Source organism: Rhea pennata, chromosome 2, assembly GCF_028389875.1.
Source record: "Rhea pennata isolate bPtePen1 chromosome 2, bPtePen1.pri, whole genome shotgun sequence".
NCBI lineage: Eukaryota > Metazoa > Chordata > Aves > Rheiformes > Rheidae > Rhea > Rhea pennata.
The window spans coordinates 45,285,701-45,305,070 of NC_084664.1; the positions used below are offsets into that span (position 1 = coordinate 45,285,701).

Consider the following 19,370-nt stretch of genomic DNA (forward strand, 5'->3'; position numbering starts at 1 on the left):
GGAATCATTGAAGTAATTGGATGATATTGTGAGGTATTGGGATGAAAATTGAGAAGCAAGAGAAGGTTTGCATCTGAGCTGCTTCTTAATATGCTTGCTCTTGTGTTTCTGTCTTATCTCTTCCAGCTTTCTCCCTGAAACAATTCCTTCAACAGAAGTAATTGTTCTGTGGACATTTAAATGACTTCTATTTTACAATGTTTCTTTCAAACAAGGCAGCTTACAAGTGTATATGCGGACTTGGAGTACCGTTGAAATGTTAGGAGCGTCATTAAGGTGTAGTCTGGAGAAGGGTTTAAACTATATCTTGAAGATCTGAAAAGAGTGGTTTTATGGAAACAGTGACAATCATAAAAGGCTGCTTTTTATTAAGTATGAAGAGCAACTGGGAGAGAAAAACCCTAAAAAACAAACTCTATCAGTACATTTCATATTCTGAGTTTATTTATAATTTTATTCTGCCTAAATATGCAGTGTTACTGTTCCTAAACAAATTGGAGGAGTCTGCAGTCTCTCACACATCTTCAGGCAGGTAGACTAAACATTTTAGACTGGCAAGTTCCTTCCCACAAGCTGTCTCTAATGTAAGACTGTCCTCACACTGTAATGCCAACTGTTTTGGTAGAGGTAACTGAAGTGCATTGGGCAGCGAGTGAAAATAGCTGCTGCACGTGGTGGGAAATGTGTTGTTGTATGTAGTGAGAATTGTGTATTCATATATGCAGACTCTTTACTCTCCTGTGGTAGTTTTTTAAATGTGAAGGCTTACCTGCTGGGCTCTGCCTACATACAGAAGAGACCATGTCCTAAGAAACACCCGACTTTATAGCACAGTGAATGAATTCCTCATATTTGAGGGTTAGAAATAATGGCAAAGACAAGGACTCGTCAGTGTGCTTTCAAGGGATGTATTTATGGGTGAAACACCTAATTATTTCAGAATGGGCAAACTTCACCCGTGATTTTTGTTTTTCTTTACATCTGGTAAAATCAAAGAGAAAGCATCAAAGAGAAATGAAGGAGATGACTTACGCTTTCCTGTATTTCAGCAATATGATATTACAGCGGATGATTCACAGTCTCAAAGGTAACTGGAGGGAGTCATTTACAAATGCATTAAAAGGAACACCTTATACCTGGGGGACATGCTAGCAAATTTACCTTTGGCAGATAAAGGAGATGTTGCCACATGCTTCTCCACCAAGAAATCTAATACTCTGTAATGGCATGCCGTAACAGTAGAATTTCTGAAACAGAGGTCTGCAAAAGCAAGTTTTTCTAAGGTTGGATATCATTAAAACTGTGTATTTTTGTGGCTATGTTCTTTTCTCAGTACTCATTATATAATCCCCATTAATGGTTGTGGAATTTAGATGCATCTATCAAGAGAACATATCCCCAGGGTATTAAATTCTTTTATTCTGCTTCTTTGCAAGTAACTTGACAGAGACAAATATAACCATCCAAACTTCTGATTTGAGAAGGATGTGTATTTTTCCCGAAATCCATTCAAAATAATTCTGCTCCCAAGGGATTATATTTGAGTCCAACTTTCCTCTGATTTACTATTTTAGCTGAGCTGATGGATTATGAAAGGGAGCAATTTCTTTCTCATGGTGTTTTCTGGAATCTGTCATTCAAATGTTGCTGTGTGGGGACAAAATGGTTCATAAACATTATTTACCTAGGAGAATAGCCCCTTACAGTCAAAAAAGCTCTAAATAGAGCTATCACATAAATGCATTCACCCATCAGTGACTGACAGAGAAGTCTAGGTTTGTAAAGGATGTGGACTTGTTAAATGAGACTTCTTATTTAAAAATAGTTTTTCAAATAGGCTGAGAAAGATAAGTTATGATGAGGTGTAAGGAAAGACATTGCACAGGATTCTGTATAACCGGAATGCAGAGATGATACTATAAACTGGTGCCATTATGGGAGCATCCTTAGGTCAGTGGATGTGCCTGAACTTGAACTCTAGATCTTGCACACGTTTCTGAAGGTCAGAGTTTTTTAAAAAGCTAAGCAAAATGAGACTTTTTACCTTTACTTTACCAATTTATCTTTATAAAGCTTAAACAAAAATCTGAGTCTTAAACCCTGACTACAAATGTTGCACCCCTAAACAGATCCTTGGGCTTTTTTCTGTGTTTGTTTGTGCCTCATAGGGAGGGATGGTCACAGGCAATACACATAAAAAATCCCACTGATACCTTCCTTTTATCTAGAAAAATAATTATACATCCCTCTGAATAATTAACTGTAACCACTGCTGGTTTGAAAGTATGGGGACATTATTATACCTTTTTAATCCATTTAAATGCTTATTTTTATGGGCAGCTGTGAGTCTTTGTGTGCAAACAGCTTCTCCCCATACTTAGTGGTGTGTTACAAACTTTCATAGAAGTTTTGGTCTGGTTTACTAGCAGAATGCATATATACATAGAGTTTTCTGTTGTACAAAAGAGAGATCCTCCCCAGCCAGAGCACATCTTTGCTTCGCTTGACCTATGGGCTGTGGCTAAATACCTTTTGCTTGGTGACTTCCCATCACAACTGTATGGATTGCTTTGGTCATGCTTCAAGAATGAGCAGGTCCTGGTCAGAGGACAACACGCACATCCCCCCTAACTCATGACTCAAAGATGCTCCAGCGCTCAACGCAAGAGGTGCACTTGTGAAGGGCTGTTTACTGAGGCTCAATGTGGACTCGCATCCAGAAAAAGATCTAGGAACTCTAATTTGAATTCCTCCACCTCAGTAAAAATAAAACACTCAACAGCAGGACTGTAATTTATGTACTCCAAACCATGCCATTGTATCCAAAATCTTTTTATGTCTTATGCCATTTATGCCTCCTGTGCTTCATAATTATGAAGTATTTCCTATGTGTGAATGTGTACATTTTAACCAATAAAAGAACGGATGCAGCCCAATTACAGCGTTATATTTCGAGATCACTTTTGGTATTTTTTTTTCTTTTTGAAATTCCTAAATCCATTATTTAGGTTTGGCGTCATTTAAACAAGTTCTTTGTTCCCTGGCCCACAGGGTCCTACTCCCAGTTTACAGGAAAGGAAGTGCAGTCAGGATCAGGCCCTTTGCGATCACAGGACGGGAACTCAAGTTCTGCCAGCGTTTCAGAGCAGAAACTGAAACTCAGGCAAGATTTTTGTCTGCGTTTACAGAGAGTTTGCCCAGACTAGTGGTAGCTTCAGGTAAATTTTCATCAGATTTTCCTTTGAAACAAAGAATTGGGGTGATTTGGCTGAATTTTACTTTTGTATTCATGTTACAGATCTGCAGCAAATACAGAGGTTTCATTTCAGATACTATGCTTCATATGACTGTCTCATTTATATGGCCCTTTCTCTGTGAAAAAAGTGCGTTTTTGAAAACAAGACTGCTCTGACTCCATCAACATCCTGTGAGGAAGAGGCATCTGTTAGGTCTGTGTACTGCTGAGGAAGCAGACACAGAGAGTGCTACTTGTCTTTTCAAATGTCTCCCATAAATTTTGCTAACCAACTTGAGACACTGAAAGTACTTTTTCTGCACTGGCCCATTCAAGGTCAAAACAACTTACTGTCTACTTTCGTAGCCTGCTTAAACAGTTTTGGAGCCTACTCTAGGGTGTCTGCAAATATTTTTGGGGAGAAACATCAGTCTCTAGAGCGCCCTGCAGTGCCACAACCCACATGGGTGAGCCCTAGGCATGTGCCATCCGCCCTTGCCGTGGCAGTGTCACACAGAAGAAATAACGGCAGGAGCCCTTGTTTCCTCTGCTGGAAGGGCTGTGACATCTCCCGCCTCAGGAGATGGGTAGAGGGTGCTTGAAGGCAGACTGTGCTGGGGCCAATTTGGCGTGCCGGTGGCCGATAGCAGGGCTCTCACGTGCCAGTGCAGGGGCAGCCTGGCTGCAGGGCAGGGTGCTGCGTGCTGCGTTCCTGGGTGCAGCCCTGCCATTGGGGCTGTAATGCTCTGAATTCATCTCCAGCCCATTTCCAGCACCCTGCAGGGATCAGCCAGCTTGGGAAATCAAGCCCTTGTTGCCCCAAAACAGCTCCTCAGAACTTGAGACCCCTCTGAAACTAAGAGTCTCTTAAAATATCTACAGGAGCTTGCTTAGAAATAGAGAGCAGAAGTTGAGATGCCCCCTCCTGTGGCTCTTCCCACTGCAACACAGCCTACTCGCCTTCTTTTTCCAGTGTGCTTGGCCCAGAAGTAATTGCAGCCATGGATTCACAAGGACTTTTCTCAGTTCATAAGTGGTACTGCTGCTGTTGAGATATGTAGTCCTGCTTTACTTTAGCCATGGCTTCCCACTCTTCACACTACCTTTTTTTTATTGGAAGTGTTTAGTCTGGATTGGAGAACTGCTCTGGTTTCAAGTTGGCTGTTGGAGGGGGAGGAGGTCTGGTCAGGTGAATATTAAAGCAAATCAGACCCCCAGTCTAACCCAAGAAATCTTGTGCTCTGCAAGGGAGGAGAAAGTACAGAGACAACAACCGGAGCAGGGCAGGGCGAGGGACAGGACTGCTTCTCTCTGCTGACTGATGCTGTTTGTGCAGATGCTTTCAGTATGGGCTCACCAGAGAGAAAGGGAAAAAGGCTGATCTTTCGTGTTCACAATGCGCAAGAAACAAATTAGTCATTTTTCTTAAAATGGTCAGAAGATTTCTCTGAGAGAGAAACAAGTGTTCTCAAAACGCGCACCTCCTTGCATGACACTGGCATGACACTAAGAGTAAGATGTCAGAAATGATCTGCGAGTGTGCAGGAGGCTCTGTGGTGAGATCCCCAAAGGAGTGCTCTGCTGAGGGCTCTGGAAAGCTGTGCTGGGCAGGGGCCCTTCGGAAGGGCACTGGGCCCACGGAAAATGCAGCCAGCATGCTTCATACTGTTCAAAGCCCATCAAAGGTGGGGGAGATGAGTATGGCCTTTCGCCTTCCAAAATCTTTCCAGGAAGCATGACAGTAATTTTCAGGGGATATTACTAAAAACAAATAAAATGAAGAAAAAAGACATGAAATGGCAATGATAAGGGTGATACTTTTTCTGAGTCACAGAGCAACTTAGTTGTATCGAGGGGGACCTGGAGGAGTCAGCCTTAGCTTTAAATTTCCTGTTTTGCATGATTTGTCACAGTCTTAACGTTTGTGCTTCATTTTCTCTGCTTTAAAAAACAAACAAAAATCTCCCCCTCAGCTAACACGTTTCATGACCTTTCCTGGAGGCTCTTCCCTGAGACCAGCGAGGATTTGCAAGTGCCTGCAGTCTCTTTGAGTGAGCAGTGTCTGGTAGTGCTTTTGAAAATTATTATTTGCTCAGCTTCTTCTACATTTAACTCATGTTAGTCTGTTTTTTTGGGTACACTAGAGTCCTTTGGGCATATATTTCACAACAGAACTGCAGTCTCAGGAGGCCCTTTAGGAAAGATCTGGCTTTTGGCTCTCTGAGTTGCTTCATGCTGTCAGCATAGCAGTCAGTCTTTAAATTACTCCATTTTGCATTAGAAGAGATGATTTTCTCCTATCGAACCTGTAGAGAATGCTGCAGATGGTCAAGTAACATTATATAAGTTCTTCGTACATTCAGAATTCAGATGTCTTCAACTTGTAGTTGATTCTAAAGCAGCTTTGTGTGTCAAACCACAGCAACTTTGTATGTGACAATTCTCAGTTCTGACACTGGTTGTACTCATTACAAAAATAACCTAAACTGAGGTAAGTGAGGTTTAAACTGATGTGAAAGTCCACACACAAAGCTGCAACACCCCTTTAATTAAATCAGCTAAACTGATGTGTGGTGAGGAGACCAGGCCAGCACTTAGTTACTGAAAGCAGTTTGGACAGTTGAGCATGACAAGGCCAGGCACTAAATATGATAAAAGCTGTGCGAGAGTGTCGCTTCTGAGTGTTTGGCTGTACAAGTGTGTTGCTATTTTTGATTACCGTGCGGCTTTGCCTCTCAGTTATTCTGTGGGAGCCAAGGGCAAGGCTCCATCTGTGTGGATCTGGGTGGCAAATGGGCAAGACAGTGCTCTTTCTGGGTTCCTGAGTAGTAGGAGCAGAACCAAATGCCCACCAAAGCTGGCAGTTACTGGTACCACAGCTGCAATTCCCTGCAAGAAGGAAGGAGGGGATTGGCAGTACTGTGTGGCAGGAAGCTCATAACTCTCTTGAAGTTGGCCTCAGCCCCTGGAGTAGATCCTAATATGTTCTGCTACCCAAAATTTTAGCAGCAGATGTAATTGCTTGCCCTGTGTCATAGGCTTCAAGACTTTTCTGGATTAAGAGTAAGGATACTACTAGGATTTCTGGGAGTAAGGATACTGCTAGAAATAAGGCAATGGAGATCTATTTGAATTTGCATTAAGCAGGTATCACAAGTCAGATGCTTAGTACTGCTAATAATGAAGTGATGCTTTCACATAAGCAGTGCTGATATTTTAAGAATATGATTGTTCATGATCTTGTGGAGTTTCGAGTTTGTGCATGGTGCTGACTGCGTTCAGTAGCCATACACATAAATTGCAGAGCCAGAACATGTCTCTATAGAATACCTCATGGCTAACAGAAATAGCTTGTAACACTGTTGCAGAATGGCCTAAAAATTACTGAATTCCTGAATTTTAAGGTTGGAAATTGGAAGTTTAAGAAATAGCCAACCCTTGAAAATAGGATGGGATAACTGTTTTTAATGTGGATGTTCCTCATTGCTGTTGTAGTGGAGAGAGAAAGGGAAGAAATACCAATTAAGATCTTGGGGAAAAAATGTGCCTCCTTCAAGACACATGATTCACCCTTTCCAAAGTCATTGTGAAAAATGAAAAGCCCTCTCATACTTTAAAAAAGCTGCTGGTGGTGGTGTGACTGCTGAGGGGGCAGGAATGGAGAGAGACATGTTTTAGTAAGCAAGCTTTCTTAAATAGCTAAAAGTAGAGGAAGGATGGATTCAGAAACTCCATTCAACCTAGTTAGAAGATTCACACATATGGTTTTTTTTCTGCTGAGAGTCTGTAGCTGAGAGTGGAGGCACCTTTGGGTTTTTCTGAGTCAAAAGTGTTCTTACTTGTAAATGTTTTAAATGTTATTTGTTTGTTTTACCACAGAAACTCTCTTATCATGCAAAATCTTTGCTTATTTCTCTATCATAGAAAGAAGTGTTTAAAACTTGAATGTCTGCTATTTTCAGAGTGTCTTAGTTGAAAAAATAGCATTTGTGCAAACCTAAAGTGTTTATAGTCTTTCAGCTCTGTTTGAAGTGAAGTAATGGCAGCTTTCACTGTGCAGGCAGGAATGCAAAAGGAGGTGAAGTTGCAGGATATGCCTTTTCCATGGACAGGTCAGAATTAGTTGTGCAAATGTCAGTCCTAAACCAGAAATTAGGCTTATTCCAGCAAAGGAGGAAAACTTTTTTTTCCCTAAACTTGTGGACCAGCTGAGCTTCGCTGTACTGGATATTTGCTGTGCATCTGAAGTCAACAAGGAGTTAACTACCAAAGACAGCTTCCAGTAAATTCCAGCCTTAATGCATTATGCAGAAAAAGCTAGACCCTGTAGTCGTAGTTGAATAAATCGATCTTCATGTTATATCACATACGGTTCTTTAGCACTGCATGCTGTTTACCATCTGTGTTAGGGAGGCTGCAGGTCACAGTTAGGAGAAGATGAAAGGTCCCTTTGAGTGCCCTATGGGAAGCCATCATTTAGCTTTTTTTCCAGCTGTTTTGCCTGGGTACAGTATTCTTTTGTTCTCTTTTCATGGGCTACCATGGAGTGCAAAACAGTGACCTGAAAATGTGAAAGAGAGCAGTAAGTTAAAAATCTGCAGATGAAACTCTATTTCATTATTTGAAGCATCACAATAATATTATTTTTATTCCCTGTTTTCAAAATGCATTCACATTTCATTTTAAGTGCTGGGCTTGATACTCCTCGCACCAGCACTAATGTCGGTCAGGAGTTTCACTGAGGACAGCTAGCTCAGGTATGTTTGAGGCAGTTTAGTACCATGCCCCATAAGAGTGAGAAGAATGAAGCCCATGATGAAAACTGCCAACATTAGCTCAGTCTGGAAGTAGTGGATAAAAATAGTGTTATTTTAATGCTTTAAATAGAGGAATGAGTTTTATCTTCAAGAGCTCCGACTTGGTAGTCTGTTCCCTCCCTTACTTTCTCTAGTTCCTTCCCTCCCCCTCATTCTTGTCAGGTTGGATTCTGTCTCTGTGTCAGTGCCTGCAGCAATCCCTCAAGCAAAATTTTGCCAGTTCCACATGCTGTTAAAAGACAAACATTTCCACTGCAGAGAGGAGTTAAATGAAGTTTTCTAACTCCTGCCCCTTTTCCTTTTGTCTCTGTACAAAAATTCCCCCACTCCCTGCCTGCCTACAGGTTGGCAGCAGTGGTTTCCTACATTTCAGTGCAGTCCATGTGGCTTTTGAATGCTTTCCCCTTGAGAACCGGTTCTGCTTTGGCTTTCCTTCACTAAGCTGGGGTGGCCAAATGACTTCTGGCTCGATCTGGCTTTTCAGAACAGCTCATCTGGTCTGCTGTCTTATTTCCGAGTAGTCTTCTCAGCCATGGCTAAAGAGTAGGCCTTAGTCCACATAAATAGTTTTGAAGGCCTGTAGGCCCCACCTGACTGTTTTTTCCCCCTGCCTCATAGGGGCTTCTCTGTAATAGATGGATCCCAGGCCTGGGAGCTGTGTGAGTGTCTTGTTGAATTGGTGCCATTTGATAGGTGTGACGAATCCTTTTCTAACATGACAGGCAAGACTAGTTACATAATAGGCAAGAGCGGTGACCTGCCTCTCTTCCAAGTACTTCACAAAGAAGTACGCCCGTGGAAAGGCAGTTACTTTGGTCTTTATTCTCTGCAGAGCCTCGATTAAGTTTGATGGGACGGGAAAGCAATACAATGGTCCCAACCACTTTGCAGACAAAATCAGGCTCCACTGACTAAGGCAGCTGTTATGCTAGGCCGGAAGGCTGAAGATCAAAAGGAAACCCATGAGGTAAAAAAGCCTTCCAAGGAAAGAGGGAAGTTGCTAGGGGCTGACCAGGGTGTTGTCAGTGATTCATGACCCTCTCTCTGCCTCAACCTGTATCATACAGTCTGCAAAAGAAGCTCCAGGACTGGTGTCTCTGCTGCAGAGACAGCTAAATATCTGGTGAGCTAAACATTAATGTAACCTATTTTCCTCTGATGCATTTTAGTTGTGCATAAATTATTGCTCCTGTTTGGCTTTAAGGAGGCTGTCTCAGCACTCTGATAATCACTGCTTTTAATCTTAAAGGAAATGCTTGTGAAATTCCTTTCCTCATGTTAGTTCTGTTGGGGTAAACCATAGTTGAGATGCAGGACTGCAGCCCAAAACGTGGTCCAAGACAGCACAAACTATGTGAATCTATCCCAAGTGTTAAGCAATGGCTGCTAATGGCTGATACAGGCTTGATAATTAAGAAGGTTTGATAATGAAGGTGGCCTCATAAAAACCAAGAAGTTTCACAATCTCATTCCTCTGGTAGCTGTGTCACTAAACATGATCCTCTGCACTAGGTAGTAACTACTTCATTCATTCTCAAGAACGTTGGGATAGATAGGGCCAAAGGATGCATTGAAGGATGACTGAAGCCTCATCTCCAGATGAGCACTCCGGTGCATTCTCAATGGTACACCATTTTCCCATTGCCTTCTACTGTCAACAGGTGTGAAATGTTTGCAGAGCAGGCTTTAATCCATGGCTTGATCACACAAGATATCAAATGCTCTATCCCCATAGTCAGAGCTTAAAAAAAAAAAAAAAGTTGAAAGCAAGGTGAGCTGTCCTGTTCATTTTGGCCTTGAAATTTTTCCTGATAAAGCCTGTGGAAGATGTCCAAGTAAGTCTTAGAGTGCTAGATCATTACACCCTTTGTGGCGCTCTAGCTGCAGTGCAGTTCAGGCTGGTGGATCAGAACAATGGGTCATTGTCCTGAATATATGAGTATCTACACACTGATTCTCCAAGTCATAAACACAGAGGAAGAACGGTCTGTTCAAAGAGTGCTATTTATGTCATGAGGCCTGGTGATTTTCTTCCCTTTTCAGTGCAATATTAGAAATATTTTCAGAAAAGAGAGTTCATCTGCTCTTGCCTGTTCCCCATGGATTTTGCTACATTCTTTTTATGACATAATGAATTCCAAACCAGTGAATTGTGGTGTCAGACACCGGTGACGATGACATTCATGAAGGCAGGGAGACCTTTTACTCAGACCTACATTTAGGAATATCAGAAAGAACAAAACAGTTATGCTAAATTAATTAGCATTTATCCATCAATTTTCCTACATATTTTACATCCCAAATGGCAATTCCAGGCATCTGCTGAAAGAACTGTCTTGTTAAGGCTTGTGTCAAAAGTGACAACTCCATAGCAATTACTGAGGGCATTCTAAATGGGAAAAAGTATAAGCTAATTTCCAACAGACAGTAGTACAGATGTAATAATTTGTATATAAGATTATATGTACTTTGCATATGTAGGAGTTCCTATTTAATTTAACTTCAGATTTTTAATTAAAAAACAAAAAATGTTTTTAGTTTATTTTTCATCTCTCATTTTTTTAAATCGAATAATTACCATGATGATATAGTTTTCATTGGAGTACACTTGATAGGATTCTGATGTCAAACATGGGTATAAAGTGCTGGTTAGACACCCTCAAGTATCTCGTCTCACCTTCACCTGAATGTTACATGGGAGCAGGTCTCCTGTGGGTCTGTGAGGATGTTTCAGATGCCTTGTGTCCAAAATGGCACTAGGTGCCTATACTTAGAGAGCTGAGTTGCTCTCTCTCTTACAGTAACACTCCATTTCAACTCATGATGGCATTGAACTCAGAATTGTGAACTGTAAATGAAAACTTGAAAGTTTTGTTTTGTAGGATTGCCCTGGTGATGTTGCTATGGGAGTTACGAGGTGATCTGCAATGTTACCAGCTCCTGTGATTTTATCATGAATCGCGTGAGAGTTGACATTTTTTTCAAGCTCAGGCTCCTAGATTCCTGTGTGTGTTTTTTCTTAAAAAACATTTTTCATTTTTGCAAGTCAGACAGTAAGTTTCCAACCCTCCTGCTTGTGGCCAAAGCTTCAAAACATGACTCAGATGTACCCTAACTGTCCAGAGAGCAGCAGCAAATAAAGGACAATCCCAGCAGTTGTTGTTTTATTATTATTATTATTATTATTATTGTTATTATTATTATTATTATTTTACTATTTCTATGATCTGTCTAGTCTTGTCATTTTGTGATTTTTTTAAAATTCTTCGGGTTGGTTATGGTGCTATCTTTTCTTCCATGTATTATTGCATGGAACATAATCAATGGAATTAAGAACGATCATCAGGATCTTTCCTGGTCTTAAATGCAAAGCTCAGATCACTCCTTTTCCTTGCCTCCCTCTCTCCTGAAGTTGAATCATCAATACTTGGAAGGCATTTCTGGAAGGCTAAGAATGTTGCTTTTGCATCAGAACCTGTATTTGTTTGTGTGCTGCTGCTAGTGACCTCATCAGTAGGTCACTGAAGTTCTACTGAGATTGTAGATTATATACTAAAGTGGGAGGCACAGTAGAAAGAATGCCGTATGCATGTACTGTTCCTGGCAAAGCTTAGCGTGTCTCTGTTGGGGGAGAAGGTAATACAGCTTGGACTTTCTTCAGAGCTGCTATGGTGCAATTCAGTCAATGACAATTTAGACGTGGCATCCTGGAACTGTGCTTTTTGGAAGATATGGGGTCTCTCTGCTCAGCATTGCTATTTTGTGTGTATATATTTGGCACTGGTTGAGAGAAGAGAAATGTAGTAATCGTATTTTACCAGGTAGGAGTGAGAGAGATTGGCCAATATTTCTTAAATCCATCCTAAGACATACATAAAGTTTTTCGTTGTAGATACGCTAAAAAAAAGACAGCATGTTAGTTTTGGCTTTATTTGAATGTTGTTGGCTGTTGAGAGTCCTGTAATGATGCTAAACAAATATGAGAAATGTAAACTATAGCCTGAGGTCTCAATGAAAGTTACACATTTACAAACAACAGACACAAAGCAAACAACTTCAAGACAGTCAATAGGCTTTGGGTGAGGCATACTGTTTATAGGACTTTCAGAAGCCGTAAGTAAGAGGTGAACCATGGAGTAAAAGTGTTGTCCCACAAGCCTGACTCCACCAGAAACCATGGAGTTGGTATTTCCTGTGTGGCTGCTTTGGTGTCTCTTCCATAACGTAAAACTCAGGTGTTGGCTTGCATGTTGCTAGCATTTTAACCAGGGTGACTGATTTATGCTGAACTGACTGGTTGAAAGGTTCGTAGCCAAGAAACCACTTTCTTTTATTTGGAGCCCAGTTCCTGGACAAAGAAGCAAGGAAAGCTAAAATTAGTCTTCTCGTACACATCCAAATAAGAAGAGAGACATTACATCTCTACGTTAGAGAGTAGATGACAAAACTCACATTTCAGGAAACAAGCACACACATTTTAGAATGACTTCCTGCAGGCATGGAAATCTGGGTTTCTCAGTTGTTTTTCCCATTACACTGCGCAATCTGATTTATGCACATTGAAGATTGCTTTTGTCCAAAATGTTTAAGGGACCTTGATCACCTGAATAAGAGAAAGCCTTGAAGAGTTGGCTGGTATGGTGTGAACTAGGCAATAAAGTAGTCAAGTAGTTTTAGAGAAGGGCTTGTGGGCCCAGCAGAGGATCCACCTCCTCAGGGAAGAGCCCTACCAACTTGTCATTTTCCAGGCAAGATTTCAATTGATTAGAGACAGGTCTGTGTTCATGTGACTTGGAAACAGACTTGTCTTTCCTTGATTTCTAAGTGTTCAGATTCTGGTAGCAGGCTGTGATGACAGTACTGATGTTGTTCACATCTGGTTCTGGATTTCATCTCAGGCCCTTTTCAGAGATTGACAAGTCCCATTTTAGTAACAGCCTTATAGGAGAAAGTGAAACTTGGCTTTAACCCACTTAGTTTGGAACTAACTGGATACCTGAGTTGTCAGAGTGGGCAGAGCAGAGCTGAAGTAACAAAGAACACATCAACACCTGCTGGAGCAATACGACAGTATCAAGGAAAGTAAACTGCACTCTTAATCTAAATCAGATGCTGAAGTGTGGAAAAAGGTTTGTACACCTGGACAGTTCACCCATGTACCTTGAACTGCCAGAGAAATGAGAAAAGAGGCAATGACTTGTCAGCTTTTATTAGGAGAATTTTTGGGGACAATTCAAGTGCAATTAGTTCTGGAAGTCCTAAATACCATTAACTTTTGCCCTTAGTTTAACCTGTTTAGAAATTAACTGGCCCTAACTACTCAGCATTTTGCTGAGTACTATTGATAGCATTAAAAGTAACTTCTTGACTTAGAAACTTAAGTTTGTGACTTTGCAGTGGATTGCTGCTTCCCAGCTAGCGATTGGTTTTTTTGAATCAAGTTGTTTGGTTTGGAGATCCCTCCTTGGAAGCGGTCCAAACATATTTTCATCTGTTTGTTCCAGTGGGTGAGTCTTGGCAGAACCTGACATGGCTGGGGACAACATAAAAATGAGTCCTGCGTGTCAACATAGTGGACTCAAAGCGGTCACCTAGGGACCTGCTTTCTTGTAGACTTTGGCTCAAGTTGTCTACATTTGGTTAGCTCTTCCCAAGTTAACCTCATTCAAATCAAAACTAATCATGTAACAGGACGATACTTAATCTCTGCAGATGGTTTGGATTAGCTGGACAGTTTTCTACTGTGGTATCAGACCCTAATGAAGAAGCCCTTTTATGAGGTGGAGGAGTAACTTTTGCATCATTTGTGAGGATCATGCGCCTATCCTAAGTGTTGAGGGGGCCAAAGTGGAATGGGCAATGTCTGAGATAGACACGCAGGGTGCTGCTACAGCTGCACAGTGAAACACAGAGACGCATTAGCTCAGCGTACGCATTAGCTAAAGTACATCCAATCTGAGCACCAGGTGGCTCTTAACTGTGCTCAGTTGTGTGGTGTAGACATAGGAGCTGCCCCGTGTGAGCTTGGGTGAGTCAATCTCTGTGCTCATCTTTGAAAGCAATGTCTCCTTAGTACTTGTCTCTATTGCTTGTCCAGGTTTTTAAGACCATAGATTGTCTCTTACAGGGTGCAGGGACAGGCCCACTCTATCAAGATGTTTGATCATTAGTGTGAACTAGCTAAATGAATATAGCTATCATTGTCTCTTGAACATCTGGTCAATAGGAGGTACTATGCAAAAGAGAGGAGCAATTACCATCATAATGAATTTATTAATATATATTTTATACAGTATTAGATTCAAGACCTTTTGAGTTCCTACCACACCTACTTCAATGAGGCTTTGTTCTTATACATCACTTCTAGGAATTACTGGAAGAAAAATAATTAAGGAGAAGAAATCTTTACCTCAGGCTTAAAATTCATCCAGCCTGTAACATACTACCAGCTTCTGCACCCTAGTATGTGCTCCTAGTGAGATCACCGTAACCCTCCCTGGCATGCAGGAGCTTCTTCTATACCATTAAAATCGTTGGGAGTTTTGCCATTGATTACAAATGACAGTAAGAACAGAGACCTTAGGTCAGTACCACAACATGCTAGTGACAAGAAGAACCTGTGATCTGGAAGAGGCAGGACAGAGAGACTTTTCTCTCAGTCCCTCACAATGGCTCAGAAATCCATTGAAAACGTTAGCAATGATCTTTTTGTTTCCTTCTGGAGAAAGCATGTATATTTAGTTCCTTCAATGAAACATTTCTAATGGTAGCAAATAATAAAGTTCTAGAAGAAAAAAAGTTTGATTTCTCAGCTAATGGAGGAAAAGGGGGAAAATTGCAAATCCCTGGTTGCCTGTTTTTGGTTGACTAGCAACATGGAGCCATCTAGAACAACATGAACATAGTTTTAACACACAGCTGGCTACAGAAAAATATTATACTACATAAAGCCCAGCATCTCCTTACATTGGCTCAACCCACTTTTCCAAATATATTACAAAGTGAATCAGATTGAAACTGCTGTAGTCAGTCTACTCCACTTCAGATAGTTGCATATTCATTTTAGCTTTAGAAAAAAAGTTTTGTTGGCATTTTCTGTTCCTTATAGTCATGCTGGCTTTTGAAAATAGCTTTTGAACTAAAAATATGTTTCCTGATAGTCATACATTAGGATAAATAACTTCCATTACTGCTACCACAGTGAAGCAGAGAGAGAGTGCTAAGACATTTTTGGAGCCAGAAAACAAGTACGTTCTTCAGCGCCTGGGTGCGGAAATGTAGCTGTTGGGTCAATGCAGGATTACACGAGGCAGGCTTTCATTGCACGTTTGCTTGAATCAGCCCCGTAACAGTCTAGCAGCAGTCTACATGAGCTGCACAGATGCCCCATTGCTGCACAGATACCCTATTGCATTTCCAACTTGAGTTTTATCCATAGCCTCTGGCAGACCATCTACCTTAAGCTGACAGTCAGTCCCAGCTATAGGTTTTTCTATGATGTGAGCAGTAATCAGATTAGGGTTTTGCCTCAGGTTGGTGAAGACAAGTTTGTGAGATCGATCAAGAGCCATATCATAAGGATGTCACCCACCACGTATGCATTCCCAGCAGGCTTTGCACTGTGGTATCTACAGTTATTGTGGTACACAGAGCAAGATGCAATATCCTGCACACGGGATCAGTATTCTGCCTGTGAGTAATGCAGACGGGTAGCTGCAGAGGACTCAGTCCTCAGTGCAGACTGAACTCAAAGCAAACTTGATTCTGCAGATCACAGAGCAACTTCTGTGCCCCCTGAACTCAATAGTAGTTGACTCAACTTTGCAAATTCACTTTGATTATCCTGGTCTAGACAAAGTGGCACTTTCCCTGTTACAAAGAAATTGGTAGCTGGGCAAGATCAGAGAGATTCTAATTTAAGATGGGAGGGCTGCTGATGACAAACTTACCTTCATAATGAGCAATCATACAATCTGTTAATTTACCATTATTAATGAGTTTCCTTCTCTCTCTTTTTCTCTCTCTCTCTTTTTTCCCCTCTGTAAGCTGAAATTATGTCACCTGTAGACAGAGATAAGGAAAATGGATTCCAGATGCCAAACCTATGCAAATTTTGTGACATTAAAGTAACAACCTGCTTAAACCAACATGAATGCAAGAGCAACTGCAACATCACTTCTATCTGTGAGAATAATAATGAAGTCTGTGTTGCTATATGGTAAGTTATTTCTTCATAAAGGCAAGGAGGGGAGCACACCCTCATCCATCCTTACTTAGTTCTTCCCTTGATGTGATATTCAGAATATGCCTGCTAACTCACCAGGCTCTGCTGTCTCACTTCCAGCTTGTATCTGTGCTCAGCATACTGAGAGTTACTTGAGGTTAACAACAATTCAGATATGAAATGTTCTGGGGAACTTTTTTTTAAAGGAGTTCTGTTCCAGCTTATGCTGTTATTGGAAAAGAGGCTTGTTTTTGCTCAAACCATTAAACTGCATCCACCCACAGCACTCAGAGTAGAAACAGAACTGAGACTCAGAGGAGATCATGGTGGCATTTGCTGAAGAAAAGTAGTGCTCTCTAGGTTTAACAACGAACTAGATTATGTACATCTATCACCAGAGCCTTATTTACCATTTATAGGTGGAAATGCTTTCTCTTAATGAGGAATGTCTCTGGTTTAAAAATATTAACTTTTATACACTGTATGCCTAGATTCTGAAAAATCAAAGGCATATGAAAATGACTTATAACATGTTTTAGGGATTCTTGACTTTAAACTTGCCTTCCAGTCTAAAAACTAGGATTTTGCTCTCCCATAGACAGTAAGCCAATCCTACCAAAGAAAACCAAAAGTAGCCTTTTGAGGTTCATGATCAGACAAAAGCAAAAGAACTAAGTATTTCCAACATTACTGCTGAGTTAGGAGCATAATTAGAACCATTTACAGAAAAGCTTTTTTTGGTTTGGTTTGTTTTTTTGCTTTTTTTAAGTGTTCAGTGTTTGTAAGAGTAACCGTTCAGTGCTTGTAATTGCCACACAAAGTGGCTGTAGTGCAATTTAAGGTACTTCTGAATGATTCATGCCAAATTATCCAGAAGACAAGTGAGTTGAGAACTGTATTTAAATTGCTCTTCCTGTCTGTGTCCTTTGTCAATGAAAGATAATCTACATGTGGACTACAACAAAACCTGGGAATGTGGGCCAGATTTTAAGCTATAAATATTTCCCTGACAGGCAACTCTGGTTTTCACAAGTCCTATCTTTTTTTTTTCTCCCTCAAATAAAAATGCTGAGGCTAACTCATTCAGTGCAGAAATTATGCTGATTGTAGGCTTCAAAAAACAAAACAAAAATCCAACACAGTAGAAATTCCTCGGATTTTGAGGAAATCATTCAGTTTTTATCGTAATTTCCCACAGATTTTTACTGTCTGCACAGTGACCACAAAAACCAAAAGTATGTTGTGAGGTTCAGAGTAGTTCATTGAGCATTAGCTTGAATGATTAGGGGTGAGATTTTCAAAGACCTTCATTGCAGCTTAGTGTAACATGATAAAGGGGTAGCAATGCCATTGTACAAATGTCTCAGTGTAGAGGAGTCCAGGAAAGCCAGAGAAAATCATACAAAATTCTTTAAATCCCATTTGAGTTCTGAAGAGAGGCAAATTTCAGCCAAGCACGGTCCTGTCTGCTCTGTTTGTAAAATATTCTTTCTTTGATTTCAATTTTCTCCTTTTCATTTTTAGGAGACAGAATGATGAAAATAAGACATTAGAAACAATATGCCATGATCCCCAGAAAACTCTCTATGGTCACATGTTGGATGACTCCAGCTCAGAGAAATGTCTAATGAAAGAAAAGAAGGACGATGGAGGATTGATGTTCATGTGCTCCTGTACAGGGGAAGAATGCAACGACATGCTCATTTTTTCACCAGGTAGGTTTAAAATTTTCACTGCATTTCTGTGTTGTGCCTTTCAGGCAATATAAAACCTATCCTACCAATGGACTTTGGAGTTGTAGTTTCTGGTGAAAAACTTCCAGTGACTGAGGATACTTTGGTCTCTTATGAGTCCTACAAAATCTCTATCTTTCTTTTCTGTTTCTAGGGGATATTTCTTCTTGCCAGGCTGTCTCTTTGAAGCACTTTTGATACTTGACCCAAGATGCTGCACTTAAAAGTTGCTTTAATCGTGAAAGCAACCTGCCTAAAGTTGTGTTACTGACACACCAAAGTGCAGCATTGGCAAATTGCACTATAATACACAAACAAGAGGCAAATGCCATATTTAAGATTTAGCCTTTTCTAGGAGGCTCTATTGCCGTATCATAGCACCTGTATATACAGATCAGTTCCTACTAATTAACTTAATAGAGTGTGCATTTAAAGTCAGCTTCTGCACTTTCTTGTTCTGTGATGGGAATGAAGTACCTAGAAGTTTCCTTTGATGCTGGATAAGCCACCTCATTCTTGTTACAGCTCAGGGTGGTGTATTTGAATTCAATTATACTGGTCAAATCTGAGCACAGATTGACTCACAAATGTGTAACCAGGGAACCTGTCCCCATTCTGGTTCATGAATGCCTGTAGTGACCACTACAAATATAGTAAAGGCAGCATAATTGTGTACAGCTCCTGCCTACCTTGGGCTGCACACACAGATGCGTGTGTATGTACATGCACACACCTCACTTTCTTTTCTCCCACCAGCTAGATCCCACTGTAAATCTTTGCCTGAGACTCCATCAGGTTTCCCAGGGCAAGTGTGAGATCTTCTGTGGTGAGCTTTGTGTGCACACACTTCTAAATGAGTGTGGCACACTGCACCCATGCCTACCACCTGTAAGTTCCTCAGGAAAAGGATATAGCAAGGGGGGGATAACAAAAGATTGGGATAGTATTTCCACTTTTGGGAAACATGATGCACAACTGCACTGAGGCTAAGGTGAAGAATTCCATGAATAGTTCTCAGCCCTCCAAGGAGGCTGACTAGTTTAGATTGCAAAATCATATGAGATTAGACAAGGGCAAGCTAAAGAGTCTTTACTCCATTGGCCCAGGCTGTCCCTATCTAGTGCCACCTCCTTACCTCTTTCTCCTCCCCTCCCCAAGCTTAATTTGAAACCTGACAACCTGATCCGTGGTTGCATGACCAGCTCTTACTCAGGTGGACTTTAACAAAGCTGAAATAAATTCAATTACTGTTGTGAGCACAGGCAGTAAACCCAGGACCTAATTCTAACAGATTGCCTTGATTTTATCAAAGGGAACATGTTCCCAGTGAAAAAATCTTACTGTCTATCAGCCATTTGGAG

General features: G+C 40.9%; 1 protein-coding gene across 1 annotated transcript in view; it reads left to right on the forward strand.

Moving 5' to 3' along the window:
* Positions 1–19,370, forward strand: part of TGFBR2 (transforming growth factor beta receptor 2) — a 62,812-nt gene that overhangs the window by 13,085 nt on the left and 30,357 nt on the right. The window contains exons 2-3 of the mRNA XM_062569360.1: positions 16,099–16,270; positions 17,801–17,991. Of these exons, the coding sequence (XP_062425344.1) occupies positions 16,099–16,270; positions 17,801–17,991 (363 nt within the window). The remainder of the gene's footprint in view (positions 1–16,098; positions 16,271–17,800; positions 17,992–19,370) is intronic.